Below are 27,915 nucleotides of genomic sequence, written 5' to 3' on the forward strand. Positions count from 1 at the left end.
AAAAGAAGTAGATTGGTTCAGTGTTGGCTTTCATTCCACATAGCCTAAAAAACGATATACATATATAGTATGACGTAAAAACCAAAAATAAAGTTGATAAGGCTTATTCAGCTTACATCTACAATACACCTACAGTTACAATTTATTGTAGATGTAAAATACTAATTTTATGGTTTCCTCACAAATGAATTTTCTGTCTAAAGGCTATTCAATAGATTTAGATTATTTCCATTTTGGTGAATTAAAAGTAATTTGGCTATATTGATTTGGCTCTTAATTGATTGCGATGGACTGCCTACTATGCGAAAAGGTATAGACTGAACCAGTGTTGTCAGATACCTGTCATAAGATAATGAAGCCATGAAACTGAAAAAGCGCCGAAATCATAGTTTTTTTTGCGAAAATGTGCCGAACGTGCAATAAAAAAAACTTGCTATCTAATACGCGCAAATTTGAAGAATTTGATGAGCAGCTGTTTAAAAAAAAGTGCAATGGGGATCTTTCTTGTTACACTGGAATAAGCTCATATCCTTGTTACACACTGTTGCTATTTTTTTAAAAAGCACACAACTCATGGATAAAGCATGCAATAAAATTGCAAAAATGTCCACACAGAAGCGGTTCGTTGCAGTCGCTAAAGCGCAAAAGCTAACACTGTTCAGTAAAACGTTCATTTCCCCGGAAGTGTCCTCCCAGGCTTTCAAAATCAAATTTATGGGTTTGGGGGAATCTTTTGGTTACTATGGGGCTTGTTTGTCTCTTACTAGGTTGTAGCTACCACTACAATCATAATACTTGACTCAGTAAAAACAAGGCATTTTCCAATGCATATACCGCCTGAAGTATCTAAATTATGCATTAGCATAGGCTATAACTTACGCCTATGATGTCAATCATCATCTTGTATACAAAAATGTAGTTTTTGCAAAAAAAAAAGATTTTATATTAAAGATTTTTTTAATTACACAAGCACGTCGATATAGCGATTTCCTTTAAAATGAGCCATTAAATAGTTTTCTATTATGTTCCACTGCTTAGCTGGAAGAAATACAGCTCAAGAAATACAATCGTATTTCTTGAGATATGGTCTTTTCTCCCATTTAGCAACAGTTACACGTTTACAAAAATTAAAAACCTCATAATAAGTGTTTATGCCTGAAGCATTGTCTTCATCTTCGTCGCTGTCGTCTTCGTTCTCTGTTTTTTTTGCAGCATGTGAAATGCTTTGACAGTTCTTACTACATACGCCATCATCCTTCTTATCATCATCCCTGATATCATGATAAGAAGCTGCTTCTCCGTCCTGCTTATCCAAATCATCTTGCCCTGGATTCATTTTTTCTTCATTACTTGGTTCAGCTAGACTATATGAGGCTGTAGTTTCCAAGAAAGATGCTACGGAAATGCAAACAGAGGAGGTACTCTTGCAGACAGAGCCTGCACATTTTCAGAAAAACATGAAAATTGGTTTTTCCTCAACCGCAATCAGAGTAGCATTAGCACCTCTAGTATCATGCTTCTTTTCCATAGGTATCTTTTCCATAGAGGGGGCACCAGCCCCCTCATGGCTGAATGATACTCTTTTTTGTGGCTTAAAAGGCAGCACAAAAAAAAGAAAGTGAATGTAAAGCAGATAACAACTCAAGAAAGGCAGAATAATATTCAGAAGCGGGTAGAAAGACTGAAAGATTTGGATCTACTGAAAGTTTAGGTATCTTTGAGGCTGGAATAGAAAGAGCCTTAGCCTCATTAGCAGGATTATGCTCACTCTTCTTCCTAGGATGAGAGTTAAACCCTGTATCTTCATTTAAACCGTTGTTCATTTTTTATTTTCCCCTTTGATTTGTCAATGCCCCGCCAGAATCCTATTCCTAATGAAAAGCCTAATGAAAATATCTCGTGTAAATGTAACTTAGTTGGGAAAACGACTTTTTCAAAAGGTATATCCTCATATTCCAAACCTACCAAGCATCGTTATTAAAGAAAAAAGGGTATTTATGAAAAAAAGGTTTAAGAATAAGGGGGCAAATTCTCGAGAATACTACCCCTTACAAAACTTAAAACACCAGGGAAGTGTACAAAGCGGAATCCAATTTGGCGAAATTGCTAAGTGCAAAGTTGCACAACATGTACATTTTACAAAATTAGGGGACAATCGAAATTCAATTTTTAATGAATAAGATTATTGCCTAATGTTGTAAGACATAAAGGCTGTGTATTTTTCCTCTTAAAAAAATTAAACAGTTGGATATGCAGTTATACAGCTTCCGGTCGTAGCTGGCGTCAGATTTAACAAAAGAAACGGGATTGAAAAAATTAGCTAAAAACAAACAGCACCAACAGGTTAAAAGCTACAAGTAAAGTTTTCTTTTCAAGGTGTAGTCGTCTTCAAGAATCAGTAGACCCTCAATGTTTTGACTTTTACGGAATAAAAGCATCACATTTAACTACTTAGTTTGTTTTATTTATTTCAACGGGCCAACGTGGCAACACTGACAGAAATGTGGTACTGCCTTAGAAAAGCTATTAAGATCTGTCTGGAAAAAAAAATCATCATTCCTCATCATTCGTCACTCTATACGTTTTTTTAAGGAATGACTCTAACTTTCGTTAACTAATACCTCGTGCAGACGCATAGGGAAACCGATGAGAAAAACCAATCGGCACGAAAGGAAAGTCGTTTAAATGACAGGCGTAATATTTTTCAAAAAAATTCTCTATGGGGAAATTATCACCAGGAGAAATCCTCGATTGGGCAGTTTTCCGTGGGAGAAACTTTCCGATGGGAGAAGGGGGGATTTTTCGGAAATATTTTCCACACATGGAGGGGTTATTCCAACCTTGCCCTGAAAAATGGTCAAAACTTAAATAAAAAGCAAGTCTTTTTTCAAACGGAAGTACGCTAAGGAGTATTTTTCAAGCAAAATCGTAAGCAAGAAAGTTTGTGGGGGAACTTCCAGTGGGGATGGCATTGTCTCGGGATAATTTCTTGGGGGGGGATTTTCCTCTGAAAATGAGGTTTATTTCATAGAGTTATTTGAAAAAAAATCAGAAATTAAATTAAAAAAAAACAACATTAAAACTTAAAATGAGTAAAAATTATTCTGTATATGAGGGGGGCTGCCCCGTCTTTAATATCCCGCTCTTTATGGTAAAGTTCGACCTTTTGTCCCAATTCTTTTCTGAAACACGAGGGCTGTTTAATTAGAATCCGAACCTTATCTAATAGTACTAAGAAACTTCAGCGTGAAGAGGGGATATTGAAGATGGGAAAGTTCCCCTAATATACGGAATGCTTTCTGTTCGTTTAAGTTTTAATGTTCTTACTTTCGGTTGAAATTTTTTTTCTTTTTTTACGCAGCTAAGCTTCTATCTGAAAAAATCAGAAATTTGGCTTTTTTTCGAGAAGGAAGATCGCGGATGATTACATGTTTTCTTACGTTTTTCCTAGGGGCTATAGTATTGAACCAATAGTCCTAGAAAATCGGGAGAAGGCTCGTTTAAACAGAAATGAAAAATCTCTAGGATCCTTTTTAAGGAGCCTAAATATTCTACCAGAACAAAAAGACATTTTTTGCAATTATGTGGTGCAAAACCACAATTTTGACTTAAAGAAAATGAATCTGTCATTAATTGAAAACTCTGGGATAGCTATCGATTTTAAATTATCAAAAATAAAATCTAAAATGGACAAAAATTACAATAAATAGCCGAGCTTTATTGGAGTCAACTTGTAGGGTTTAGCCAATTTTTTTAAGCACGTACAATGGAACGATAGCGAACGGGACTTCAAATAAGGAGTCACTAAGAATAACCAAGAGGCCCTAACAACCGCTCAAGGCAACCAGAACTAATATGTAAGAGGGAAATTTTTATTTTAATTTCTGAAGCGAGAAAAGGGTTAAAAGAATTTAACATACTTTATAGAGAGGAATATAATGCAACACCGCCATGTAAAACAGTACCTCTAATATCTACTTAGCCGATAAGGCTGAGGGGGTTGGGGGAAACATGTTGCATAAATGTGGTTAAGTTAGGTAAGGTATTTAATATAATATGTTCTGGACGGCCTGCTTTTCAGATTGAGCAATATATAGTTGACATTAAAGACAATCAAAATGGATTTAACCAATTCTTCGATGTAAGTTGATTTTTATAGTTAAATAGTTTTTATATAATTAATTTATATATTTATTAATTTATATTTATATTTATTAATTTAAATATTACCTTCTTTCTAAGCTATTATCCTCAAGCACATCATTTAAACTTTCTTTCTAAACTACTGACTTTCATTTAAGTTATCTGATTTTCGCCAAAACTCTGTCTCTTGCTAACCTCGTATTAGGTTCATTCGACCGTGAAATAAGGGGACTTTTAAACTTTCGCATTGTGGAGCTTTAACGGATTCCATCCAAATATATTTCGAGCTAATTTAAATGCTTTTACGTAAACGTGTTATGAAATATATATTAAAATTATGGTGGGGATTTTCAAATGCTGAAATACGGTACTGATATACGAAAATGGAAAAGGTTTATATTATTGCTTTATATTCAAACAGTTTGGTGTAACAAAATATTAGTAAAGAGCAACCCAAATCCTTCAAATTGATTATTACATTCAGAACTGTCTTATATCTAAATCATTGATGACAATAGAGAATTATTGACACAAAAATTATAAAAAAAAGGTGCATTTCAGCAAAAATTACCTTCATAATAATTTAATATCGATAACAGTAGGTGTTTCGTCAGAATTGTTTTAGAAAATTTTTAAAATGATAAATATATATAATAAGCATTAGACCCCGGCGCCGCGCCGGTGGATCGACCGTAAAGCCGCTAACGGCGCGTGCCGCAGGCATGCCGCTGGCGCCAGCGGTGGCGTTTGGTCGACTTTAAATTAATTTTGTGACAATTCTTTATTGCGTCAACCGCAAAGTTGGAGCTTTTCCTTCTCGTGTGGTTTAGCATTTCGATTTTCCTGATTACCACTATCCCTGAATTTTCGGGTATTTCCCCGAAAATCTATGCGTCACCCCGAAAAAAAATTTGGTTCCCCGAAAATCACGCAATCACGGTGCCACCCCTAGCGATTTATCACCAGTGACTTTCCCTGCCAAATATTACTTTGCATACCATAACTCTTCACTAATCTCTTTTTCGTTAATTTTCGTCTCTTTTGTTACTTTGCGTAAAAACCAGACAGATGCAATTGCAAATATTGCAATATACACAGTTCTTCATATGTTGACAAAAAGGTATCGATATGATAGAGTGATCTCCTCCAATCTAGGAAGGAGGGAAGGATCTATCCACGGTACAACTAGAAATTGGAGAAATATGTAGTTTTTTCGGTGTGACAGCACTATACGTGAAAGGCAATCACCCACTGATAAACTTTTAATTGTCAAATGCAAATCGGATATTCCATTATTCAGTTTGGAAGATTTTAATTGTCAGATATTTCTGAATAAAATACACAATCCTGAGGATGAAGTTCAATTTTTTAGCCGATGGGTTCCGATAGATATTCCTTCTCGGGATGCATGTATAAGATATCCCAGGAAGAAGAAGAACAACAAAACAAGTGATATGGTTTGGGATCACACCAAGTGGGTGACGAATGATGAATTATTAAAATTTCTGACAAGGTTATTAAAAGTTGTGTATACCCCAAGTCGATACAGTACAAATACATAGACTTCAAAGTGCTTTATATGCAATAGTGAAGTATATTGAGGACAATTAGTTATATCAACAATTGTTTATATGGTAATATATTATTGCTATCATTACGCTCACACACAACAAAATTGTTCTGCTATCAAAAATACCCTCTTTCTTTTAATTAGATTTTTTTTCCCAATTGAGCATTATTGATGTAAAACGAAAAGCGGTTAGCCTAGAGAGGGATGCCCTTTTTTAGGTAGGTTATCGACTATTCTTGAAGTAGAACGAATCGTGGTTAGTTTAGAGTCAGCAGCGAGCAAGGATCTCAACCTCTAAGGAACGCATCTCCCCATCGGGATTTAGACAGAAACTTTCAATTGATCGGTGAATGTTCTTCCAAGAAAGCGTTTTTTTTTGTGATTTCAAATAAAATTCTATGACATTTTAAAGTTCTTACTACTCAAAGGTTACTACTCAAAAGTAAAAGTAAAAGAACTTTTACTTTAATTTTATTTATTCCACACGCTAACATAAAAACTATCATAATGTTCACCAGAAATTACAATGTCTCTTATACACTTCCTATATCTATAATCGGATGTTTTGGTTCTCCAATCTCATATTAGAAAATTTATTACAGAATGTGATTCACCACTTGAAAACACTGTATGTGATATTGCTACAAATAGACAAATTGAAACACGTGAATTTTACAATATGAATGCAAATAGTATCATTGACTATACAAAGAGAAATGATAAGAGTGAAGTTACATTGTACTGTACAAAATGTGACCCTGACTATGCAGCCAATCAAGATCAATATACAGTGAATTCAAATGATCCACCAGCATTAGTGGTTCTCAACAATAGCCTATACACAGAAAAAAAATGAAATCTAAAGTAAAGAATAAAGACATTGTTGTTGTATATATACTTTTTTTTATTCATAAACAAATTTACATACATTTTTAAAACACTTTACTCACAGGGCACTAAAATCATTGTTTTATTTTCACGGACAGGTCTTATTGTAAACATTCATTGTTCGTGTCAACTAAGACAGGAATTTTGCATCCTCTCCACTTAAGACGGAATATGTTCGCACATGTGCTTATGATCAACAATTCTAACACTGTAGACCGACACTTACGACAAAATGGGTTATTCCAATCCTGAGGGTTATATTTGATAGGAAATTTCACATATTTATCCTGAAAGAAGATCAAACATGATTAAAAGCTATAGGTTCACACAAAACCAGAAAAAATCTCTCAATTCTAGATTTAGTAAGTTTCTTCTTCTTTTTCAGTGGTCCATGTTTTTTTTAGAAACATGTTTGTTTATTTGTTTTTTCAGCACACGTTTAAACGCATATACAAGTCTCTATGTGATTCCAACTCAATTCCTTTTTCCAGCTAAAAGGTGAAATGGTGATCATATAAACTTCAAAGAGGACTCATTGGATTGGTAATCAGAAGTTATAGTGCTCTTTTTAAGAGTCAAAGCGATCAGAAGGCTAATAGCACCTCCCCCCCCCCACACACGTCGTATTTTCCAGAAACACATCTGATAGAAATTTTAAGATGTCCATTTGTTGTCATAGAAACTTCGAAAAGCGCTCAATCGGTTGGTAATTGAAAGGGCTAGTATCTTCTTTCATAGTCAAAAGTGATTGGAGGGTAACCACACACACCCCTTAAACATTGTCAGATATTTTTTTGATAAAACGTAGCTGTATTGGCCTCAATATGTCCTTATGTTGAAGCGAGTTGCTAGTAGTAGTAGTATCTCATGTTTTTGCATCTCAGATGACTTAGTAGCGTAGTAAGTTGTTAGTACTAGTAGTATTATCATGTTTTTGCAAGCCTTTCTTACTATACATTCAACATTTTCAGATATTTTCATGATAAAACGTACCCATTGGCATTTTCAATTCAAACATCACATTAGCCCGTTCGAACAGCAGATTTTATTTTCACTGACCTCAATAATTTAACAGTAAACAATAAGTCAGTGTGGGAGGATCTTGCTCCAACTCAACCCACGAATCTTACTATGAAGTGGTACTTGAAAGTCTAAATTAAACTAAAATCATTGACAAAGCGAAAAGAACATGACAAAAATCAAAGCGTTGCCCTCGCAACCAAATTATCCTATTTGTGTGGAAGGACCCCACCCTAACTCAACCCCCGAATCTTACTTACTATGAAGTGGTATTTAAAAGTTTATATTAAACTAAAATCATCGACGAAGCGCTAAAGTCAGTTACAAAATTAAGGGATTTTAAATCAAACATAAATTTCCTTATTGAGATAGTATTAAACAAAAACAAAAAAAGTCTTACATCACATGGACTATTCATCACTATGCCTCGGAATAATGTGTCTATATTTCTAACTACACTGTTGTAAGAATCAACTTACACCAGAGTTATATTTTTCGTGGAAGTAACGGTAAATTGCATACGATAGTTTAGTTTAACCTATGTTATTAAAGAAATAGAAAAATAAGTATATGCCTTCTCTCATTTACACACAAGCATGTCTTGAAACAGTTTTATTAATCTGATAACATATTATCATTAATTGCCAGGCACAAGTGTACTCCAAGTTGAAAAATGGTTTTAGATTGATAAAAAAAAAACTTTGAATAGTATATGTTTGTGCTGTGATATACAGAAAGTTGAAAAGTAACATTGGGAGGGGGAAAAGATGTGCTTCAAAGGTTTTATTTTATCAATTTAATGGTTCCAGGGATATGGGGTCCCAGCCGGCCGCCGGCCCAGGAGGGCGGCTGCGGTGGAGATATAGAAAAGGAATTTTCAGAAATATAGATACTACTACTAACTTTTTCATGTGTACTCCAAGTTAAAAAATGGTTTTAAGAATATTGAGAGAGGAACGTGTGTTGAATTTTTAAGGTTAATTTAGACTAGGTTACGAGCGCACATAAACATTTTCTGATATTTTCTTGATAAAATGTAGTTGTATTGGCCTCAAGTGTCCTTATGTTGCAGTGAGTTGCTATTAGCCGTAGTAGTATTTCATGTTTTTGCATGTCATTCATACTATAATCTATAAACTTTCTAATATTTTCTTGATAAAACGTACATTTGTTGACCTCACATGGCTTAGTAGCGCAGTAAGTCGTTAGTACTAGTAGCATTGTCATGTTTTTGCAAATCTTTCTTACTCTACATTCAACATTTTCAGATATTTTCATGATAAAACGTACCCATTAGCATAACATTGACCCATTCGAACAACAGATTTTATTTTCACTGTCCTCGATGCTTTAACAGTAAACAATAAGTCAGTCTGGGAGGAACTTACTCCAACTCAACCCCCGAATCTTAACTATGAAGTGATACTTGAAAGTCTATATTAAACTAAAATCATTGACAGAGCGAAAAAAACATGACAAAAATCGAAGCGTATCACCAAATTCAGTTACTAAATTTGTCCGACATTTTGTTGTCCACCCTATTTTCATGTTTTTTTTGCAATCCATTTGTGCTATACCTGAAACATGTTCAGATATTTTCTTCAGAAGACATAGCTGTATTGGCCTCAGGTGTCCTTATGTTGCAGCGAGTTGCTAGTAGTAGTAGTATTTCATGTTTTGCATGTCATTCATACTATAAACTATAAATTTTCTAATATTTTCTTGATAAAACGTACAATTGTTAACCTCAGATGGCTCTGTAGCACAATAAGTTGTTGGTACTAGTAGTATTATCATGTTTTTGCAAGCCTTTCTTACTATACATTCAACATTTTCAGATAATTTTATAATAAAACGTACCCATTAGCATACTCAATTCAAACATCACATTAACCCATTCGAACAACAGATTTTATTTTCAATGACCTCAATGCATTAACAGTAAACAATAAGTCAGTGTGGGAGGATCTTACTCAAACTCAACCCCCGAATCATACTATGAAGTGGTACTTGAAAGTTTATAATAAACTAAAATCATTGACAAAGCGAAAAAAAAACATGATAAAAATCAAAGTGTTGCCACCTCAACCAAATTATCCTATTTGTGTGGGAGGATTCCACCCCAACTCAAACCCTGAATCTTACTTACTATGAAGTGATAATTGAAAGTTTATATTAAACTAAAATCATCGATGAAGCGCTAAATTCAGTTACTAAATTAAGGGACTTTAAATCAAACATGAATTTCCTTATTGAGATACTATTAAACAAAAACAAAAAAAGTCTTACATCGCATGCACTATTCATCACTATGCCCTGAACAACGTGTCTATATTTCTAACTACACTGTTTTAAGAATCAACTTACACCAGAGTTATATTGTGAGTGGAAGTAACGGTAAATTGCATTCGATAATTAGTTTAACCTATGTTATTAAAAAAATAGAAAAACATGTATATGTCTTCTCTCATTTACACACAAGCATCCCCTGAAACAGTTATATTAATCTGATAACATATTATCATTATTTCCCAGGCACATGTGTACTCCTAGTTGAAAAATGGTTTTAGATTTATAAAAAAAAACCTTTGAATAATATAGGTTTGTGTTGGGATATGCATAAAGTCGAAAATTAATGTTCGGAGGGGGAGAAGATGTGTTTCGAAGGCTTCATTTTATCAATTCAACTGTCCCGGGGGGTGGGTTCAAAAGTATATAACTGATTCAAAAGTGCTTAACTGGTTAATTTTTAACGCTGAGAAGTTAGATGAGATATATAGCTCAAGGATACCGTTTGAAATTTGAAGGCACATTGTTCTGAAAACTTAAATAAGCTTCTTAAAACATTCTAATGAAATTAATAAAGTCGAATAAATTTTAATCAATGTTATGGGGGGGGGGGGGTACTATGAAGGAAATGATACAAGTCCCAAACGTTTTTAACTGGTTCAGAAGTGTATAGCTGATTCAAAAGTGCTTAAATGGTTTATTTTGAACTCTGAGAAGTTACAGGAGATATTTAGCTCAAAGATACCGTTTGAAACTTGAAGGCACATTGTTCTGAAAACTGAAATAAGCTTCTTAAAACATTCTAATGAAAAAAATAAAGTCGAATAAATTTTAAGTAATATCATGGGGGAGGGTACTATGAAGGAAATGATACAAGTCCCAAACGTTTTTAAGTGGTTCAGAAGTTTATAGCTGATTCAAAAGTGCTTAACTGGTTTATTTTGAACTCTGAGAAGTTACAGGAGATATTTAGCTCAAGGATACCTTTTGAGACATAAAGGCACATTTTTTTGAAAACTGAAATAAGCTTCTTAAAACATTCTAATGAAATTAATAAAAACGAATAAATTTTAAGCAATGTTATGGGGGGATAGTATGAAGGAAACGATACACGTCCCAAACGTTTTTAACTAGTTCACAAGTGTATAACTGATTCAAAAGTGCTTAACTTGTTTATTTTGAACTCTGAGAAGTTACAGGTGATATTTAGCTCAAGGATACCATTTGAAACAGAAAGACACATCTTTCTGAAAACTAAAATAAGCTTCTTAAAACATTCTAATGAAAAAAATAAAGTAGAATAAACTTTAATCAATGTTATTGGGGGGGGGGGGGGGTACTATGAAGGAAATGATACAAGGCCCAAAGTTTTTAACTGGTTCAGAAGTGTATAGCTGATTCAAAAGTGCTTAAATGGTTTATTTTGAACTCTGAGAAGTTATATGATATATTTAGCTCAAGGATACCGTTTGACACTTGAAGACACATTGTTCTGAAAACTGAAGTAAGCTTCTTAAAACATTCTAATGAAATTAATAAAGTCAAATAAATTTTACTCAATGTTAGGGGGGGGGGTACTATGAAGGAAAGTATACAAGTCCCAAATGATTTGAACTGGTTCAGAAGTGTATAGCTGATTCAAAAGTGCTTAAATGGTTTATTTTGAACTCTGAGAAGTTACAGGAGATATTTAGCTCAAGGATACCGTTTGAATCTTGGAGGCACATTGTTCTGAAAACTGAAATAAGCTTCTTAAAGCATTCTAACAAAATCAATAAAGTCAAATAAATTTTAAGCAATGTTATGGGGGAGGGTACTATGAAGGAAATGATACAAGTCCCAAAGTTTTTAACTGGTTCAGAAGTGTATAGCTGATTCAAAAGTGCTTAAATGGTTTATTTTGAATTCTAAGAAGTTACAGTAGATATTTAGCTCTAGGATACTGTTTGAAACTTGAAGGCACATTGTTCTCAAAAGTGAAACAAGCTTCTTAAAACATTCTAATGAAATTAATATAGTCATAAATTTTAAGCAATGTTATGGGGGGGGGGTACTATGAAGGAAATGATACAAGTCCCAAACGTTTTTAACTGGTTCAGAAGTGTATAACTGATTCAAAAGTTTGTAACTGGCTTATTTTGAACTCTAAGAAGTTAGTGTAAATATAGTGTTTAACTCTATGATATCGTTTGAAACATGAAGATACATTTTTCTGAAAACTGAAATAAGCTTCTTAAAACATTCTAATGAAATTAATAAACTCAAATAAATTTTAAGCAATGTTACGGTGGCACTATGGGGGAAATGATACAAGTCCCAAACATTTTTACAATTTCAGAAGTGTATAACTAATTCAAAACTGTATAAGTGGTTGATTTTAAAATCTGTGAAGTCGCACGAGATATTTAGCTCAAAGATACCATTTGAAACTTGAAGGCACATTGTTCTGAAAACTGAAATAAGCTTCTTAAAACATTCTAATGAAATTAATAAAATCGAATAAATTTTAAGTAATATCATGGGGGAGGGTACTATGAAGGAAATGATACAAGTCCCAAACGTTTTTAAGTGGTTCAGAAGTTTATAGCTGATTCAAAAGTGCTTAACTGGTTTATTTTGAACTCTGAGAAGTTACAGGAGATATTTAGCTCAAGGATACCGTTTGAAACTTAAAGGCACATTGTTCTGAATATTGAAATAAGCTTCTTAAAACATTCTAATGAAATTAATAAAAACGAATAAATTTTAAGCAATGTTACGGGGGGATAGTATGAAGGAAACGATACACGTCCCAAACGTTTTTAACTAGTTCACAAGTGTATAACTGATTCAAAAGTGCTTAACTCTTTTATTTTGAACTCTGAGAAGTTACAGGTGATATTTAGCTCAAGGATACCATTTGAAACAGAAAGACAAATCTTTCTGAAAACTAAAATAAGCTTCTTAAAACATTCTAATGAAATTAATAAAGTCGAATAAATTTTAATCAATGTTCTGGGGGGGGGGGGGGGTACTATGAAGGAAATGATACAAGTCCCAAACGTTTTTAACTGGTTCAGAAGTGTATAGCTGATTCAAAAGTGCTTAAATGGTTTATTTTGAACTCTGAGAAGTTATATGATATATTTAGCTCAAGGATACCGTTTGACACTTGAAGACACATTGTTCTGAAAACTGAAGTAAGCTTCTTAAAACATTCTAATGAAATTATAAAAGTCAAATAAATTTTACTCAATGTTATGGGGGGGGGGGTACTTTGAAGGAAATTATACAAGTCCCAAATGATTTGAACTGGTTCAGAAGTGTATAGCTGATTCAAAAGTGCTTAAATGGTTTATTTTGAACTCTGAGAAGTTACAGGAGATATTTAGCTCAAGGATACCGTTTGAATCTTGGAGGCACATTGTTCTGAAAACTGAAATAAGCTTCTTAAAACATTCTAACGAAATTAATAAAGTCGAATAAATTTTAAGCAATGTTATGGGGGAGGGTACTATGAAGGAAATGATACAAGTACCAAACGTTTTTAACTGGTTCAGAAGTGTATAGCTGATTCAATAGTGCTTAAATGGTTTATTTTGAATTCTAAGAAGTTACAGTAGATATTTAGCTCTAGGATACTGTTTGAAACTTGAAGGCACATTGTTCTCAAAAGTGAAACAAGCTTCTTAAAACATTCTAATGAAATTAATAAAGTCAAATAAATTTTAAGCAATGTTATGGGGGGGGGGTACTATGAAGGAAATGATACAAGTCCCAAACGTTTTTAACTGGTTCAGAAGTGTATAACTGATTCAAAAGTACTTAACTGGCTTATTTTGAACTCTGAAAAGATACTGTAAACAAAGGTTCTAGCTCAAGGATACCGTTTGAGACATGAAGGTACATTTCTCTGAAAACTGAAACCTAAGCTTCTTAAAATATTCTAATGAAATTAATAAAGTCAAATATATTTTAAGCAATGTTACGGTGGTACTATGAGGGAAATGATACAAGTCCCAAACATTTTTACAATTTCAGAAGTGTATAACTAATTCAAAACTGTATAAGTGGTTGATTTTAAAATCTGTGAAGTCGCACGAGATATTTAGCTCAAGGATACCGTTTTAAACTTGAAGATACATTTTACTGAAAATTTAAATAAGCTTTTTAAACATTATAATGAAACTAATAAAGTTGAATAAATTTTAAGCAATGTTATGGGGATACTTTGAGGAAAATTATACAAGTTCCAATCATTTTTACTGGGTCAGAAGTGTATAACTGATTCAAAAGTGCTTAACTGGCTTATTTTGAACTATGAGAAGTTACTGTAAATATAGATTTTAACTCTAGGAGTTTAAGACATGAAGATACATTTTTCTGAAAACTGAAATAAGCTTCTTAAAACATCCTAATGAAATTATTAAAGTCAAATAAATTTTATTACTGTGAGGGAAATGATACAAGTCCCAAACATTTTCACTGATTCAAAAGTGTATAACTGATTCAAAATTGCTTAACTGGTTTATTTTGAACTCTCAGAATTTACTGTAGATGTAGGTTTTAGCTCTAGGATATCATTTAAACATGAAGGCACATTTTCTGACAACTGATTCTATCTTCTACGGAAAAATTCAGAATAGAATTTGAAATTTTTTTTCTCTTGTTTGAGAAAGTTCAGAACTCAAGTGGAACTTTTTTCTCTTCTTTGTAAAAATTTAGATTTGGACTTTAACTTTTTTTCTCTTCATCGAAAAAACTTGGAAGAGAACGATTTTTTCTTCACTTCTTTGAGAAAATTCAGGATTAAAGCGGAACTTTTTCACTTCTTTGGAAAAATTCAGAAGAGAACTAAAACTGTTCTTCACTTCTTTGAGAAAAGTCAGAATTAAAGTGGAGCTTTTCTCTCTTGTTGGGGAAAAATTCAAAATTAAAGTATAACTTTTTTCTATCTTCTACGGAAAATTCAGAAAAGTACTTGACCTATTTTCTCTTCTTTAAGAGAATTTACTACTGAAGTGGAACTTTTTTTATTCTCTTCATTGGAAAAATTTAGAATTGAAGTGTAATTTTTTGCTTTTTAGAAAATTCAGTTGAGAACTTGAACTTTCTTAACTTCTTTCAGAAACTCAGAATTAAAGTGGAACTTTTCTCTTCTTTAGGAAAAATTCAGAAGAAAACTAGAACTTTATTCACTTCTTTGAGAAAAGTCAGAATTAAAGTGGAACTGTTTCTCTTCTTGGGGAAAAATTCAGAATCGAATTATAGCTCTTTCTCTTTTCTACGGAAAAATTCAGAACAGAAAATGAAATTTTTCTCTTCTATGAAAATTAAGAACTGAAGTTGAACTGTATTCTCGTCATTAGAAAAATTTGGAATGGAACTCTATTTTTTCCATTCTTTGAGAAAATCCAGAAGAGAACTTGAACTTTTCTTCACTTCTTTGAGAAAACTCAGAATTAAAGTGGAACTTTTTCTCTTCTTTTGGGAAAATTCAGAAGAGAACTAGAGATTCCTTTAATTCTTTGAGAAAACTCAGAAATAAAGTGGAACTATTTCTCTTCTTGGGAGAAAATTCTAAATCGAATTATAACTTTTTATATCTTCTACAAAAAAATTCAGAACAGAACTTGAAATTTTCACTCTTCTTGGATAAAATTCAGAACTGAAGTGGAATTTTTTTCTCTTCTTCGAGAAAATTTAGAAGAGAGCTTGAACTTGTAATCCCAAGAGTGACAGTCATTTTAAAATGAATAGTGTGGAAGAAAATCACCCCATTATCTATGTTATATTATGTTAACTGTTGTTTTTTCACCTATAGTTATAGATGGTGATTACAAGTTCAAGTTCTCTTCTAAAATTTCTCGAAGAAGAGAAAAAAGTTCCACTTCAGTTCTGAATTTTCTCAAAGAAGAGAAAAATTTCAAGTTCTGTTCTGTATATTTTATTTGTAGAAGATAGAAAAAGTTATAATTCGATTCTGGATTTTTTTTTTCTCCAAGAAGAGAAGTAGTTTCACTTTAATTCTGAGTTTTCTCAAAGATATGAAGAAAGTTCTAGTTCTATTTTGAGTCTACCCCAAAGAAGAGAAACAGTTTCACTTTAATTCTAAATTTTATCAAAGAAGTGAACAAATGTTCAAGTTATCTTATGAATTTTCTTAACGAAGAGAAAAAAAGCTATAGTTCAATTCAGGATTTTTCTAAGGAATAAAAATAATTTCCTCTTCAGTTCTGAATTTTCTCAAAGAAGAGAAAAATTTCAAGTTATGTTCTGAATTTTTCCGCTGAAATGTAGAAAAAGTTGTACTTCGATTCAGAAGTCTTCTAAATAAAAAGATAGAAATTTCTACATCTGTTCTGAATTTTTTCCTTGGAAAATAGAAAAGTTATAATTCAATTCTGAATTTTTTCCCAAGAAGAAAACAGTTCCACTTTAATTCTGAGTTTTCTCAACGAAGTAAAGAAAGTTCTAGTTCTCTTCTGATTTTTTTCCCAAACAAGAGAAAAGTTTCCCTTTTTAATTCTGAGTTTTTTCAAAGAAGTTGAGACAAGTTCAAGCTCTCTTCTGAATTTTCTCAGTGAAGGGAACAAAGTTATAGTTCAATTCTGAATTTTTCCAAAAAGCAAAAAGTTCCACTTCAGTTCTGCATTTTCTTAAAGAAGATAAAAAATTTCAAGTTCTTTTCTGAATTTTTCCGTTGAAATATGGAAAAGTTATACTTTGATTCTGAAGTTTTCTAAATAAAAAGATAGAAATTTCTACTTCTGTTCTGAATTTTTTCCGTGGAAGATAGAAAAAGTTATAATTCAATTCTGAATTTTTCCCCAAAAAGAAAAACAGTTCCACTTTTATCTGATTTTTTTCAAAAAAGAGAAGAAAGGTTCTAGTTCTCTTCTGAATTTTCCCAAAGAAGTGAAAAAGTTCCACTTTTATTCTGAATTTTCTCAAAGAAATGAAGAAAATATCGTTCTCTTCTAAATTCTCTCAATGAAGAGAAAAAAGTTAAAGTTCAATTCTAAATTTTTCCAAAGAAGAGAAAAAAGTTCCACTTCAGTTCTGAATTTTCTCAAACAAGAGAAAAATTTTTCAAACTCTGTTCTGAATTTTTCCATAGAAGATAGAATCAGTTTTCAGAAAATGTGCCTTCATGTTTAAATGGTTTCCTAGAGCCAAAACCTATATTCACAGTAACTTCTCAGAATTCAAAATAAACCAGTTAAGCAATTTTGAATCAGTTATACACTTCTGAGCCAGTAAAAATGTTTGGGACTTGAATCATTTCCCTCGTAGTAGCACCGTAACATTGCATAAAATTTATTCGACTTTAATAATTTCATTAGAATGTTTTAAGAAGCATATTTCAGTTTTTAGAAAATGTATCGTCATGTCTCAAACGGTATCCTTGAGTCAAAACCTATATTTACAATAACTTCTCGTAGTTCAAAATAAGCCAGTTAAGCACTTTTGAATCAGTTATACGCTTTTGAACCAGTAAAAATGTTTGGAACTTGTACCATTTCCCTCATAGTATCCCCACAACATTGCTTAAAATCTATTCGACTTTATTAGTTTCATTAGAATGTTTTAAGAAGCTTATTCCAATTTTCATTAAAATGTATTTTCAAGTTTCAAACAGTATCCTGGAGCTAAATATGTCCTGCGACTTCTCAGAGTTCAAAATCAACCAGTTAAGCACTTTTGAATTAGTTATACCCTTAAAAAGCAGTAAAAATGGTTGGGACTTGAATCATTTCCGTCATAGTACCACAGTAACATTGCTTAAAATATATTCGAGTTTATTAATTTCATTAGAATGTCTTAAGAAGCTTATTTCAGTTTTCAGAAAAATGTTACTTAATGTTTCAAACAGTATCCTAGAGCGAAATATCTCCTGTAACTTCTCAGTGTTCAAAATAAACCAGTTAAGCACTTTTGAATCCGTTATACACTTCTGAACCATTTGAAACGTTTGGGACGTGTCTTATATCCTTCATACTACCCCCATAATATTGCTTAAGATTTATTCGACTTTATTAAGTTAGTAAGAATGTTTTAAGAAGCTTATGTCAGTTTTCAGAAAAATGTGCCTTCATGTTTCAAACGGTATCCTAATTCTAAATATATACTGTAACTTCTCAGAGTTCAAATTAAGCCAGTTAAACAATTTTGAATTAGTTATAAAGTTCTTAAACAGTTAGAAAAAATGTTTGGGACATGTATCCTTTTCCTATTAGTTAAAGCCTAACATTGCTTAAAATTTATTGGACTTTATTAATTTTATTAGGGTGTTTTAAGAAGCTTATTTCAATTTAGAGAAAAAAATTATTTTCATGTTTCAAACGGTATCCTACAGCTAAAACCTATATTTACAGTAACTTTTCAAAGTTCAAAATAAACCAGTTAAGCACTTTTGAATCAGTTATACACTTCTGAACCAGTTAAAATGTTTGGGACTTGAATCTTTCCTTCATAGTACCCTCCCCCCCCATAACATTGCTTAACATTTATTTGACTCTATTAAGTTCAGTAGAATGTCTTAAGAAGCTCATTTCAGTTTTCAGAATAATGTGCCTTCATATTTCAAACGGTATCATAAAGCTAAAACCCATATCTCCAGTAACTTCTCATAGTTCAAAATAAACTAATTAAACACTTTTGAACCACTTATACATTTCTGAACCAGTTAAAAACGCTTGGAATTAGTATCATTTCCTTCATAGTAGTCCCCATTACATTGCTTAAAATATGTTCGACATTATTAATTTCATTAAAATGTTTTAAGATGCTTATTTCAGTTTTCTGAAAAATGTGCCTTCATGTTTCAAACAGTATCCTTGAGCTAAATATCTCCTGTAACTTCTCAGATTTGAAAATAAACCAGTTAATCACTTTTGAATCAGTTATACACTTCTGAACCAGCAAAAGTTTTTGGGACTTGTATCAATTCCCTCATAGTATCGCCATAACATTGCTTAAAAATGATTTGACTTTATTAATTTCATTAGAATGTTTCGAGAATCTTATTTCAGTTTTCAGAAATATGTAACTTCATTTTTCTAACAGTATCCTAGAGTGAAATATCTCCTGTAGCTTCTCAGAGTTCAAAATAAACCAGTTAAGCAATTTTGAATCAGTTATACACTTCTGAGCCAGTAAAAATGTTTGGGACTTGAATCATTTCCCTCGTAGTAGCACCGTAACATTGCATAAAATTTATTCGACTTTAACAATTTCATTAGAATGTTTTAAGAAGCATATTTCAGTTTTTAGAAAATGTATCGTCATGTCTCAAACGGTATCCTTGAGTCAAAACCTATATTTACAATAACTTCTCGTAGTTCAAAATAAGCCAGTTAAGCACTTTTGAATCAGTTATTCACTTTTGAACCAGTAAAAATGTTTGGAACTTGTACGATTTCCCTCATAGTATCCCCACAACATTGCTTAAAATCTATTTGACTTTATTAGTTTCATTAGAATGTTTTAAGAAGCTTATTCCAATTTTCATTAAAATGTATTCTCAAGTTTCAAACAGTATCCTGGAGCTAAATATCTCCTGCGACTTCTCAGAGTTCAAAATCAACCAGTTAAGCACTTTTGAATTAGTTATACACTTCTGAAGCAGTAAAAATGGTTGGGACTTTAATCATTTCCCTCATAGTACCACAGTAACATTGCTTAAAATATATTCGAGTTTATTAATTTCATTAGAATGTCTTAAGAAGCTTATTTCAGTTTTCAGAAAAATGTTACTTAATGTTTCAAACAGTATCCTAGAGCGAAATATCTCCTGTAACTTCTCAGTGTTCAAAATAAACCAGATAAGCACTTTTGAATCCGTTATACACTTCTGAACCATTTGAAACGTTTGGGATGTGTCTTATATCCTTCATACTACCCCCATAATATTGCTTAAGATTTATTCGACTTTATTAAGTTAGTTAGAATGTTTTAAGAAGCTTATGTCAGTTTTCAGAAAAATGTGCCTTCATGTTTCAAACGGTATCCTAGTTCTAAATATATACTGTAACTTCTCAGAGTTCAAATTCAGTATCCTTGAGCTAAATATCTCCTGTAACTTCTCAGATTTGAAAATAAACCAGTTAATCACTTTTGAATCAGTTATACACTTCTGAACCAGCAAAAGTTTTTGGGACTTGTATCAATTCCCTCATAGTATCGCCATAACATTGCTTAAAAATTATTTGACTTTATTAATTTCATTAGAATGTTTCGAGAATCTTATTTTAGTTTTCAGAAATATGTAACTTCATTTTTCTAACAGTATCCTAGAGTGAAATATCTCCTGTAACTTCTCAGAGTTCAAAATAAACCAATTAAGCACTTTTGAATCAGTTATACACTTCTGAACCATTTAAGACGTTTGGGACGTATATCATTTCCTTCATACTACCCCCATAATATTCCTTAAGATTTATTCGACTTTGTTAAGTTAGTTAGATTGCTTTAAGAAGCTTATTTCAGTTTTCTGAAAAATGTGCCTTCATGTTTCAAACGGTATCCTAGTTCTAGATATCTACTGCAACTTCTCAGAGTTCAGAATAAGCCAGTTAAACAATTTTGAATCAGGTATAAAATTCTTAAACAGTTAGAAAAACTTAAAACTTAAAATTTATTTGACTTTATTAATTTTATTAGTATTTTAAGAAGCTTATTTCAATTTACAGAAAAAAATTTATCCTTATGTTTCAAACGGTACCCTATAGCTAAAACCTATATTTACAGTAACTTCTCAAAGTTAAAAATAAACCAGTTAAGCACTTTTGAATCAGTTATACACTTCTGAAGCAGTAAAAATGTTTGGGACTTGTATCATTTCCTTCGAAATATCCCCCTCCCCGTAACATTGCTTAAAATTTATTCGACTCTATTAAGTTCAGTAGAATGTTTTAAGAAGCTTATTTTAGTTTTGAGAATAATGTGCCTTCATGTTTCAAACAGTGTCCTAGAGCTAAATCCCATATCTCCAGTAGCTTCTCATAGTTCAAAATAAACCAATTAAACACTTTAGAACCAATTATATAGCCTACTTCTGAACCAGTAAATGATGTTTGAGACTTGTATCATTTCCCTCATGGTAGCACCTTAACATTGCTTAAAATTTATTCGACTTTATTAATTTCATTAGAATGTTTTAAGAAGCTTAGTTCAGTTTTAAGAATAATTTGCCTTCATGTTTCAAAGATTAAGGCTCCCGTATCATTTCCCTCATAGTATCACCATAACATTTCTTAAAATTTATTCGACTTTATTAATTTCATTAGAATGTTTTAAGAAGCTTAGCTCAGTTTTCAGAATAATGTGCCTTCATGTTTCAAACACGAAGGCTTCCGTATCATTTCCCTCATAGTATCGCCATAATATTCCTTAAAATGTATTCGACTTTATTAATTTCATTAGAATGTTTTAAGAAGCTTAGGTTTCAGTTTTCAGAGAAATTGCATCTTCATGTTTCAAACGGTATCCTTGAGCTAAATATCTCCTGTAACTTCTCAGAGTTCAAAATAAACCAATTAAGCACTTTTGAATCAGTTTTACACTTCTAAACCAATAAAAATCTTTGGAACATGTATCATTTCGCTCAGAGTATCACCAAAACATTGCTTAAAATTTATTCGACTTTAATAATTTTCTGAATATAGCAGTTAATTTGAAGGACGCGGGTTGCTCTTTACTAACATTTTGTTACATTGAACCGTTTGAACATAAAAAAAATATATAAACACTTTCTTATTTCCGTATATCAAAATGACGCTTATTATATATATTTATCATTTTAAAATTCTTCTTAAACAATGCTGACGAAAAACCTGCTGTTAAAACTATTATGAATTTAATTCTTATTGAAAAAAACTTTTTTTGTAATAATTTTTGTGTCAATAGTTCCTCCATTGTCAGAAAAAAAGCCCCTGCATTAAATAATTACGAAGGTTATTTTTATTGAAATACACCTTTTTGTTATAATTTTTGGGTCAATAGTTCCTCAATTGTCATAGATGATTTAGACATTAGATAGTTCTGAACACAATAGTCAATTTGAATGATGCGGGCTGCTCTTTACTAACATTTTGTTACATCAAAATGTTTGATTATAAAAAAAATAATATAAACCTTTTCCTTTTTCTGTGTATCAAAAGGATGCTTATTATATATTTATCATTTAAAAATCCCCACCATAATTTTAATATATATTTTATAACACGTTTACGTAAAGGCACTTAAATTCGCTCGAAATATATTTGGATGGAATCTGTCAAAACTACACAATGCGAAACACTTTAAAAGTCACCTTATTTCAGTGTCTATTGAACTTGATACGAGGTTAGCAAGAGACACAGTTTAAGAGAAAATCAGATAACTTGAATGGAAGTCAGTAGTTTAGAAAGAAAGTTGAAAGGATGTGCTTTAGGATAATAGCTTAGATAGAAGGTAATATCTAAATTAATCATATTAAAACCATTCAATTATAAAAAGTAACTTACATCGATGAATAGGTTACCGCTATTTTGACTGTCTATAATGTCAACTAAATATTGTTCAATCTGAAAAGCAGACCGTCCAGAACGCATTATGTTAAATACCTTACCTAACTTAACCAACTCTATGCAACATGTTTCCCCAACCCCTCAGCCTTATCGGCTAAGTAGATATTAGAGGTACTGTTTAAAATGGCGGTGTTACATTATATTCCCCTCTTTAAAGTATGTCAAATTTTTTTAGCCCAAATTTCACATCGGAAATTAAAATAATATTTTTACTCTTGCCTATTAGTTCTGGTTGCTATGAGCGGTTGCTGGGGCCTCTTGGTTATACTTAGTGACTCCTTATTTGGAGTCCCGTTCACCTGTAAATATATGTGCATGGTCGTAAAATAGGATGATGAACTGGAGGGTGTCCAATTGTCTCCCAAATATGGGTGTAGTCGTCAAATGTCAAGGGCTTCCACTAGTTTCATTGTCAACTTCATACTTGAGAATTGCCCTCCTAAGTGTGGGTTTTTAATTGCCTAGGCCGGTAAACAAATGTCTGTTTTCACGTAGTTTCTTCAGTGTCACGATGTCAACTAGTGACTTTTTATTGTTCACTGGAAGATATACAATAATTTTATTGTCTAAAATATTGGTGACTACACACAAATCTTCAGGTGTGTTCTGATTGAGACCCAGTACAATGTAGCAATACGGTTTAATTGTAGCCTGATTGTATGCAGAAAGTAGGAAGTTCAGAGCACCGAAATAAATCTGTTTGTTGAATTTCATGACGGAACTTGAATCACGAACGATTCGAAACAAAATGTCACCGTTTTAATCCCTATGTTTGTTTTTGCTAAATTTACGCAGGAGTATATCTGAGGCGTGAATATTGACGTCTGTTTTCCCTCGGTTACAAGCCTCTGTCCATGAAGACCATAAGAAGGGATTTAAAGGAAATTAAAACTTCATCAGTAAGAGTAAACAGTAAGCCTTGATCAGATTGCAGTGAATGAGGAATGCTCGCGGCTGTGTTGGTCTCAACCATTTTGCTGCTGCAATGAGTTATCAGTAGTAGTAGTAGCATATAACCTTTGCTTGCATTAAACCATACGTGGAATATTAAAAGATTATATTAAGAATTATCTGAAAAATGAAATTGTAAAACATTTAAAAACAAATTTGCTGTTTTTAATGTGACACGAGTTTGGTAAGTGTTTTTAATGTGTTAGGTGATTTAGTTTTTTGGGGGGAGAGGGGAAGGGGGATGTGATACTACATTACAAAACACAAAGATTTTTGAGTATTTCAACTGAATTCATTTAAAAATTTAGGGGTAAGGGCCTTAATAACCTAACATTAAATGGTAACGAAAGTTTTCAAGTGCTATTGGCTAATACTATGTCAGAACAGTCTTATTCAACCTGGCCATATATTGAGTCAACACATAAATAATTAACGCTGCAATTTTTTATAAGTTCATAGTTTTATTCTTAAATGTGATGAATAAAAAAAAGAGGATCATCTCCCAAAGAAGTAATAGTGACTTTTTTATTTGAATTTATTTGCTAGTTTAATTTAATTTGAATAAGTGTCAATTTAATTATTAGATTTAGAACACCACTTGATATCACGACAAAATGGCGCAGAGAGCGATAGAAATAGCAATTACTAAAACAAATTTTGGGAGGTAGTAAACTTTGGAAGCCCTGGGCAAAGAGTATGGGAGATGAATAAAAGAAGACGCTTTGAATATGGATTTAGTAGGAATTAAAGTTACTTGTGTCACTAAAGATCACTACTTGTACGCCTCAATGGAAAATCTCCCCTCACAAAAATCCCTCCATGAGGAGTTCCTCCAGTAAAAAAATTCCTCCCTTTGAAAATTCCTCCCAGGCAATTTCATCCTCGCTGTCAATTCCCCTAGAAAATTTCATGTGGACAATTCCGCTTAGAAAATTCTTCTTAGCCTACTTTCATTTAAAAAAAATTGATTTTACTTAATTTCTAATCGTTTTTTCAAATCCTGCTGGAATTCCCCTTCTCAGTAAAAATTTTTACCCGCTAATTCTCCCTACCCAATGGAAAAATTCTACCACGGAGAAATGGAAAGCGGAAAAAAGCATCCACAAAGCGTGATTTTAAATTATTAAAATCTGGATTGCTTTTGAAGGTAGAAGTCTAATTGAATCCAGCCTGAAATCTTTTTGAAGCTTGGTAGATAACTTTCTTTTTCAATTATTATTTGTTGATTCTAAAATAATTATAGCTAGGTCAGAACGTAGAACAAAGGTTAGCTATAGCCAAAAAAATACTCATGTCAGTGCCAGCTTTGTGTTTTTGGCAAATTGCTCTTCCATCATGAGCCCGTTATAAAAATCGTAGACCTAAATAAAATTTTCATTCCAATTTTTATGATTAACCCAAATGTGTTATTGCGCAACATTAAGTGGAACTGAATGCCGTTGTTTTGCTCATTTAACCCGATAACAAAAGATTTTGTTCCTGTGGCAACCGTGCGCTAAGCCCGTAATACGGTCAACGAAGGTTTTCTCTCCAGTTTACCAATAATGCTCGTTAGGACTAGTGAACTTGCTGCTGAAAATGTTCGTTTTAATAGAAGGACTGTTTGCCATAATAATACTTTGTCTTTGCTACAAAATTCAGCTAAAGCAATCGTTGCAAGTATTGTGATTGACCATACCATTGTGAAATCTCTTCCAGAATGTTTAATCCTGGTTCTTCTCAAAGAGGCTTTGAGACATAGATACCAAGAACAAGTAAAGAGGCTAATTACGCTATGGCCCCATCCGAAATTGGACATATTTATGATAGCAAAATCTTGCTGCATCTTTTGTTACGAAACGTTCGTTGAAGATATTGAGGAGAAGACTAAATTTTTGATCGAAGCTTTTCTTCAAACCATTTCTAATCCTAATCATAACCTAAAAATTCTTGAAACTTCGACTTATGTATATGATGTAACACAAACAAATATTCTTGATGTTATTGAAATGGCGAGGAATACTTACAGAGCAAAGACAAAATATGAAGTTCTTCTTTCGTTAAAAGTCGAGTGCTTGAGAACTAAGGAGGTGATACACAAAACATGTCATAAGTTATATTCAGTTCTCAAAAGAAACGAAGCTACTGATATAATTCTTCTAATTCATAAACTTGAATTCCACTGTGGTTGTGCAGTTAACTGTGAAAATATAGTGGGTGTTCTAGACATTATCCCTAATCACCTGACCCATTTACATGTTGTACATTGTGTCTTGGGAAGTCGCATAGATGCCGTAGTACAATGCATCGAAAAGAAAGACGCCCTCGTTACTTTAGATTTTGAAGGAAATCATATAGGTGAAGAGAATACGCTCCGCCAGATGGCTAAATTTGGTACCACATTAGGTGATATGGCGAGGCTTGAAAATCTTGACCTTAGTTATAATATATTAGAAGGGCATGTTGAAACCTTGCTAGGTCAGCTGGACAAAGGCTTAGCATTGCTCGACCTCTCTGGGTGTCAAATTACAAAAAGTGATTTATTTTTCTTAGCCTCATCTGTTCATGTGCAAACATTGACTGCATTAAATCTTTCAGATAATGATTTTAGTCGCTCGTCTGAAATTGTTGATTATTTACTTAGTGAAGTAAGTGGAACAATTCAATTTGTCTACTTAATTAATGTGAAAATGTGCCCATCAGATATAGTTAAATGTGCCGAAATTTTATTGTCATCACCTTCTTTAGCTATATTTAACATTTCGTCAAACTCTTGTCAAAAAGCTGATGTTGAGGATATATGTGTTTACGTTGCGAAAATGAAAAATTTAAGACATTTTTCGATTGATTGGCCTGGAGATTTAGTCGAAAAGGAGAAAGATAGTTTTATTAAGTCCTTTAAAGAGCTTTTAAAGGCAAATAAATCACAGTGTTCCTGTTCTTTTTCTGGCCACCTAGGAAATTTCAAATTCAAAGTGAGTCAGTAAGTCAAGTGGCTTCAGTTTTAATTAAAAATTAATATTAAATGGCCTTTATATTACCTCTAAGCATTTCTGTATTACTCATATCATAATAAATATTTCAGTTTTATTTTGGTAAATTATGAACAAATTAGGAACTGTGTTTTGTAAGAACTGAAAAAAATCAATAGAAATTCAGGTACTTGTATGATCTACACCCTACCACTCTAGTTGTTCATTAATTGACGCATTGCCGACAAGGGCGGATGCAGGATTTTTTCAAGGAGGGGGGGGCAAAATATGTTGATCTGATAAACTTGCGTTAGGAACAAGTTTAATTAACGCAAACTTGCGTCAATTAAGCAAATTACACTACTTTTCACTATGTTAGGGGGGCGCCCCCTCCTCACCCTCGTGGATCCGCCACTGACTGCAGAGCCGTTTTTTGTTAGTTTCTTTCAGCTTAGCGTGTGACAAGACAAAGAAAAGTGACAGAATAGATGGAAAATATATAATTTGGGCTATATATTTGCACATTATGGGGGTGGGGTGGGGCTAAAGTATTGGACAGTATGAAGTTAGAAAACAATTCTGACTACATAATATACAGAATAATTGTACCTAACACATTAGGCATGCAGACCTGCTATACTTTACCCCCACCCCCCTAATGTGCATATACATAGCCCAAGTTTTTTTCTAAAGTGTTATATTTTATCATATTTAGGTATGTTTCATTAGGATTGAGCGTCAGAAAAATATATTAGAAGAATATTAGTAGGGCGTAGATCACACAAGTACCGAAATTTATAATTAAAATTCAAGATTCTAATGATAAGTGTTTCAAGGTTTTTTCTCAAGCATTTCTGTATCAATAGCAACGTATTCGGTGTCTTGTTTCGTCGTGCTAGTTGTTTTTAACAAGGAAAATTAAATTCAATCGGTTTTTATACGTTTTGTAAGTTTTTCTAAGCCTTTATTTCGGGAGCTTCTAATCACCCTCAACAAAACGGATGGAATATTTTAGTTTTTGTTTTTGTTTTCTATCAGTTGTTGTGTAAATGCCGGACAAAAATTACCTCTAACTTGCTCAATGCTCACCTTTATATAAAAAGGATAAGAACAATGAATTTTTGTAGGGAGGGGGGAGGCAAGATTCTAGAAAAGTCTACTTTAACTTTCAGATAACTTTTTGTTTTTTGTGGTATATTTTGTGTATTCATTTATTAATTTTTTTACTATGTAATAAACTAAGAAATCATGTAGAGTTGGGCCATGGTCCTTTATAATTTCCGTGAAATGTAGGAAAGACTTGGACAGAGCGTTTTTTTTTCTTATGAACAAAGTGGGCCGACAAAGACTATCAAACAGGCTTTAATCTCTGTGCCTCCAGTATCCCAGAATTTTTCGGGGTTTCCCCGAATTCTCCAAAAAGAAATTGGGTTCTAGAAATATCCTCTAAGAAATAACGTTCGTTAGTACACGGACGCTGCACAGTATGCAAATCATTAATCTTTGTAAACGTTAGTTTTCGGGTAGACTTAGCTTAGGAAAGCTCCATTTT

General features: G+C 32.6%; 1 protein-coding gene across 1 annotated transcript; it reads left to right on the forward strand.

Moving 5' to 3' along the window:
* The first annotated feature begins 24,956 nt into the window (after positions 1-24,956).
* LOC148944256 (PRAME family member 6-like) lies at positions 24,957-26,378 on the forward strand. The gene has a single exon (XM_089099878.1). It carries the CDS (start codon positions 24,957-24,959, stop codon positions 26,376-26,378), a length of 1,422 nt encoding a protein of 473 aa, XP_088956004.1.
* Positions 26,379-27,915: the final 1,537 nt, after the last annotated feature.

This window comes from Artemia sp. Qi Xiang Cuo, chromosome 14 (genome assembly GCF_049724085.1).
Source record: "Artemia sp. Qi Xiang Cuo chromosome 14, ASM4972408v1, whole genome shotgun sequence".
NCBI classification, from domain to species: Eukaryota; Metazoa; Arthropoda; class Branchiopoda; order Anostraca; family Artemiidae; genus Artemia; species Artemia sp. Qi Xiang Cuo.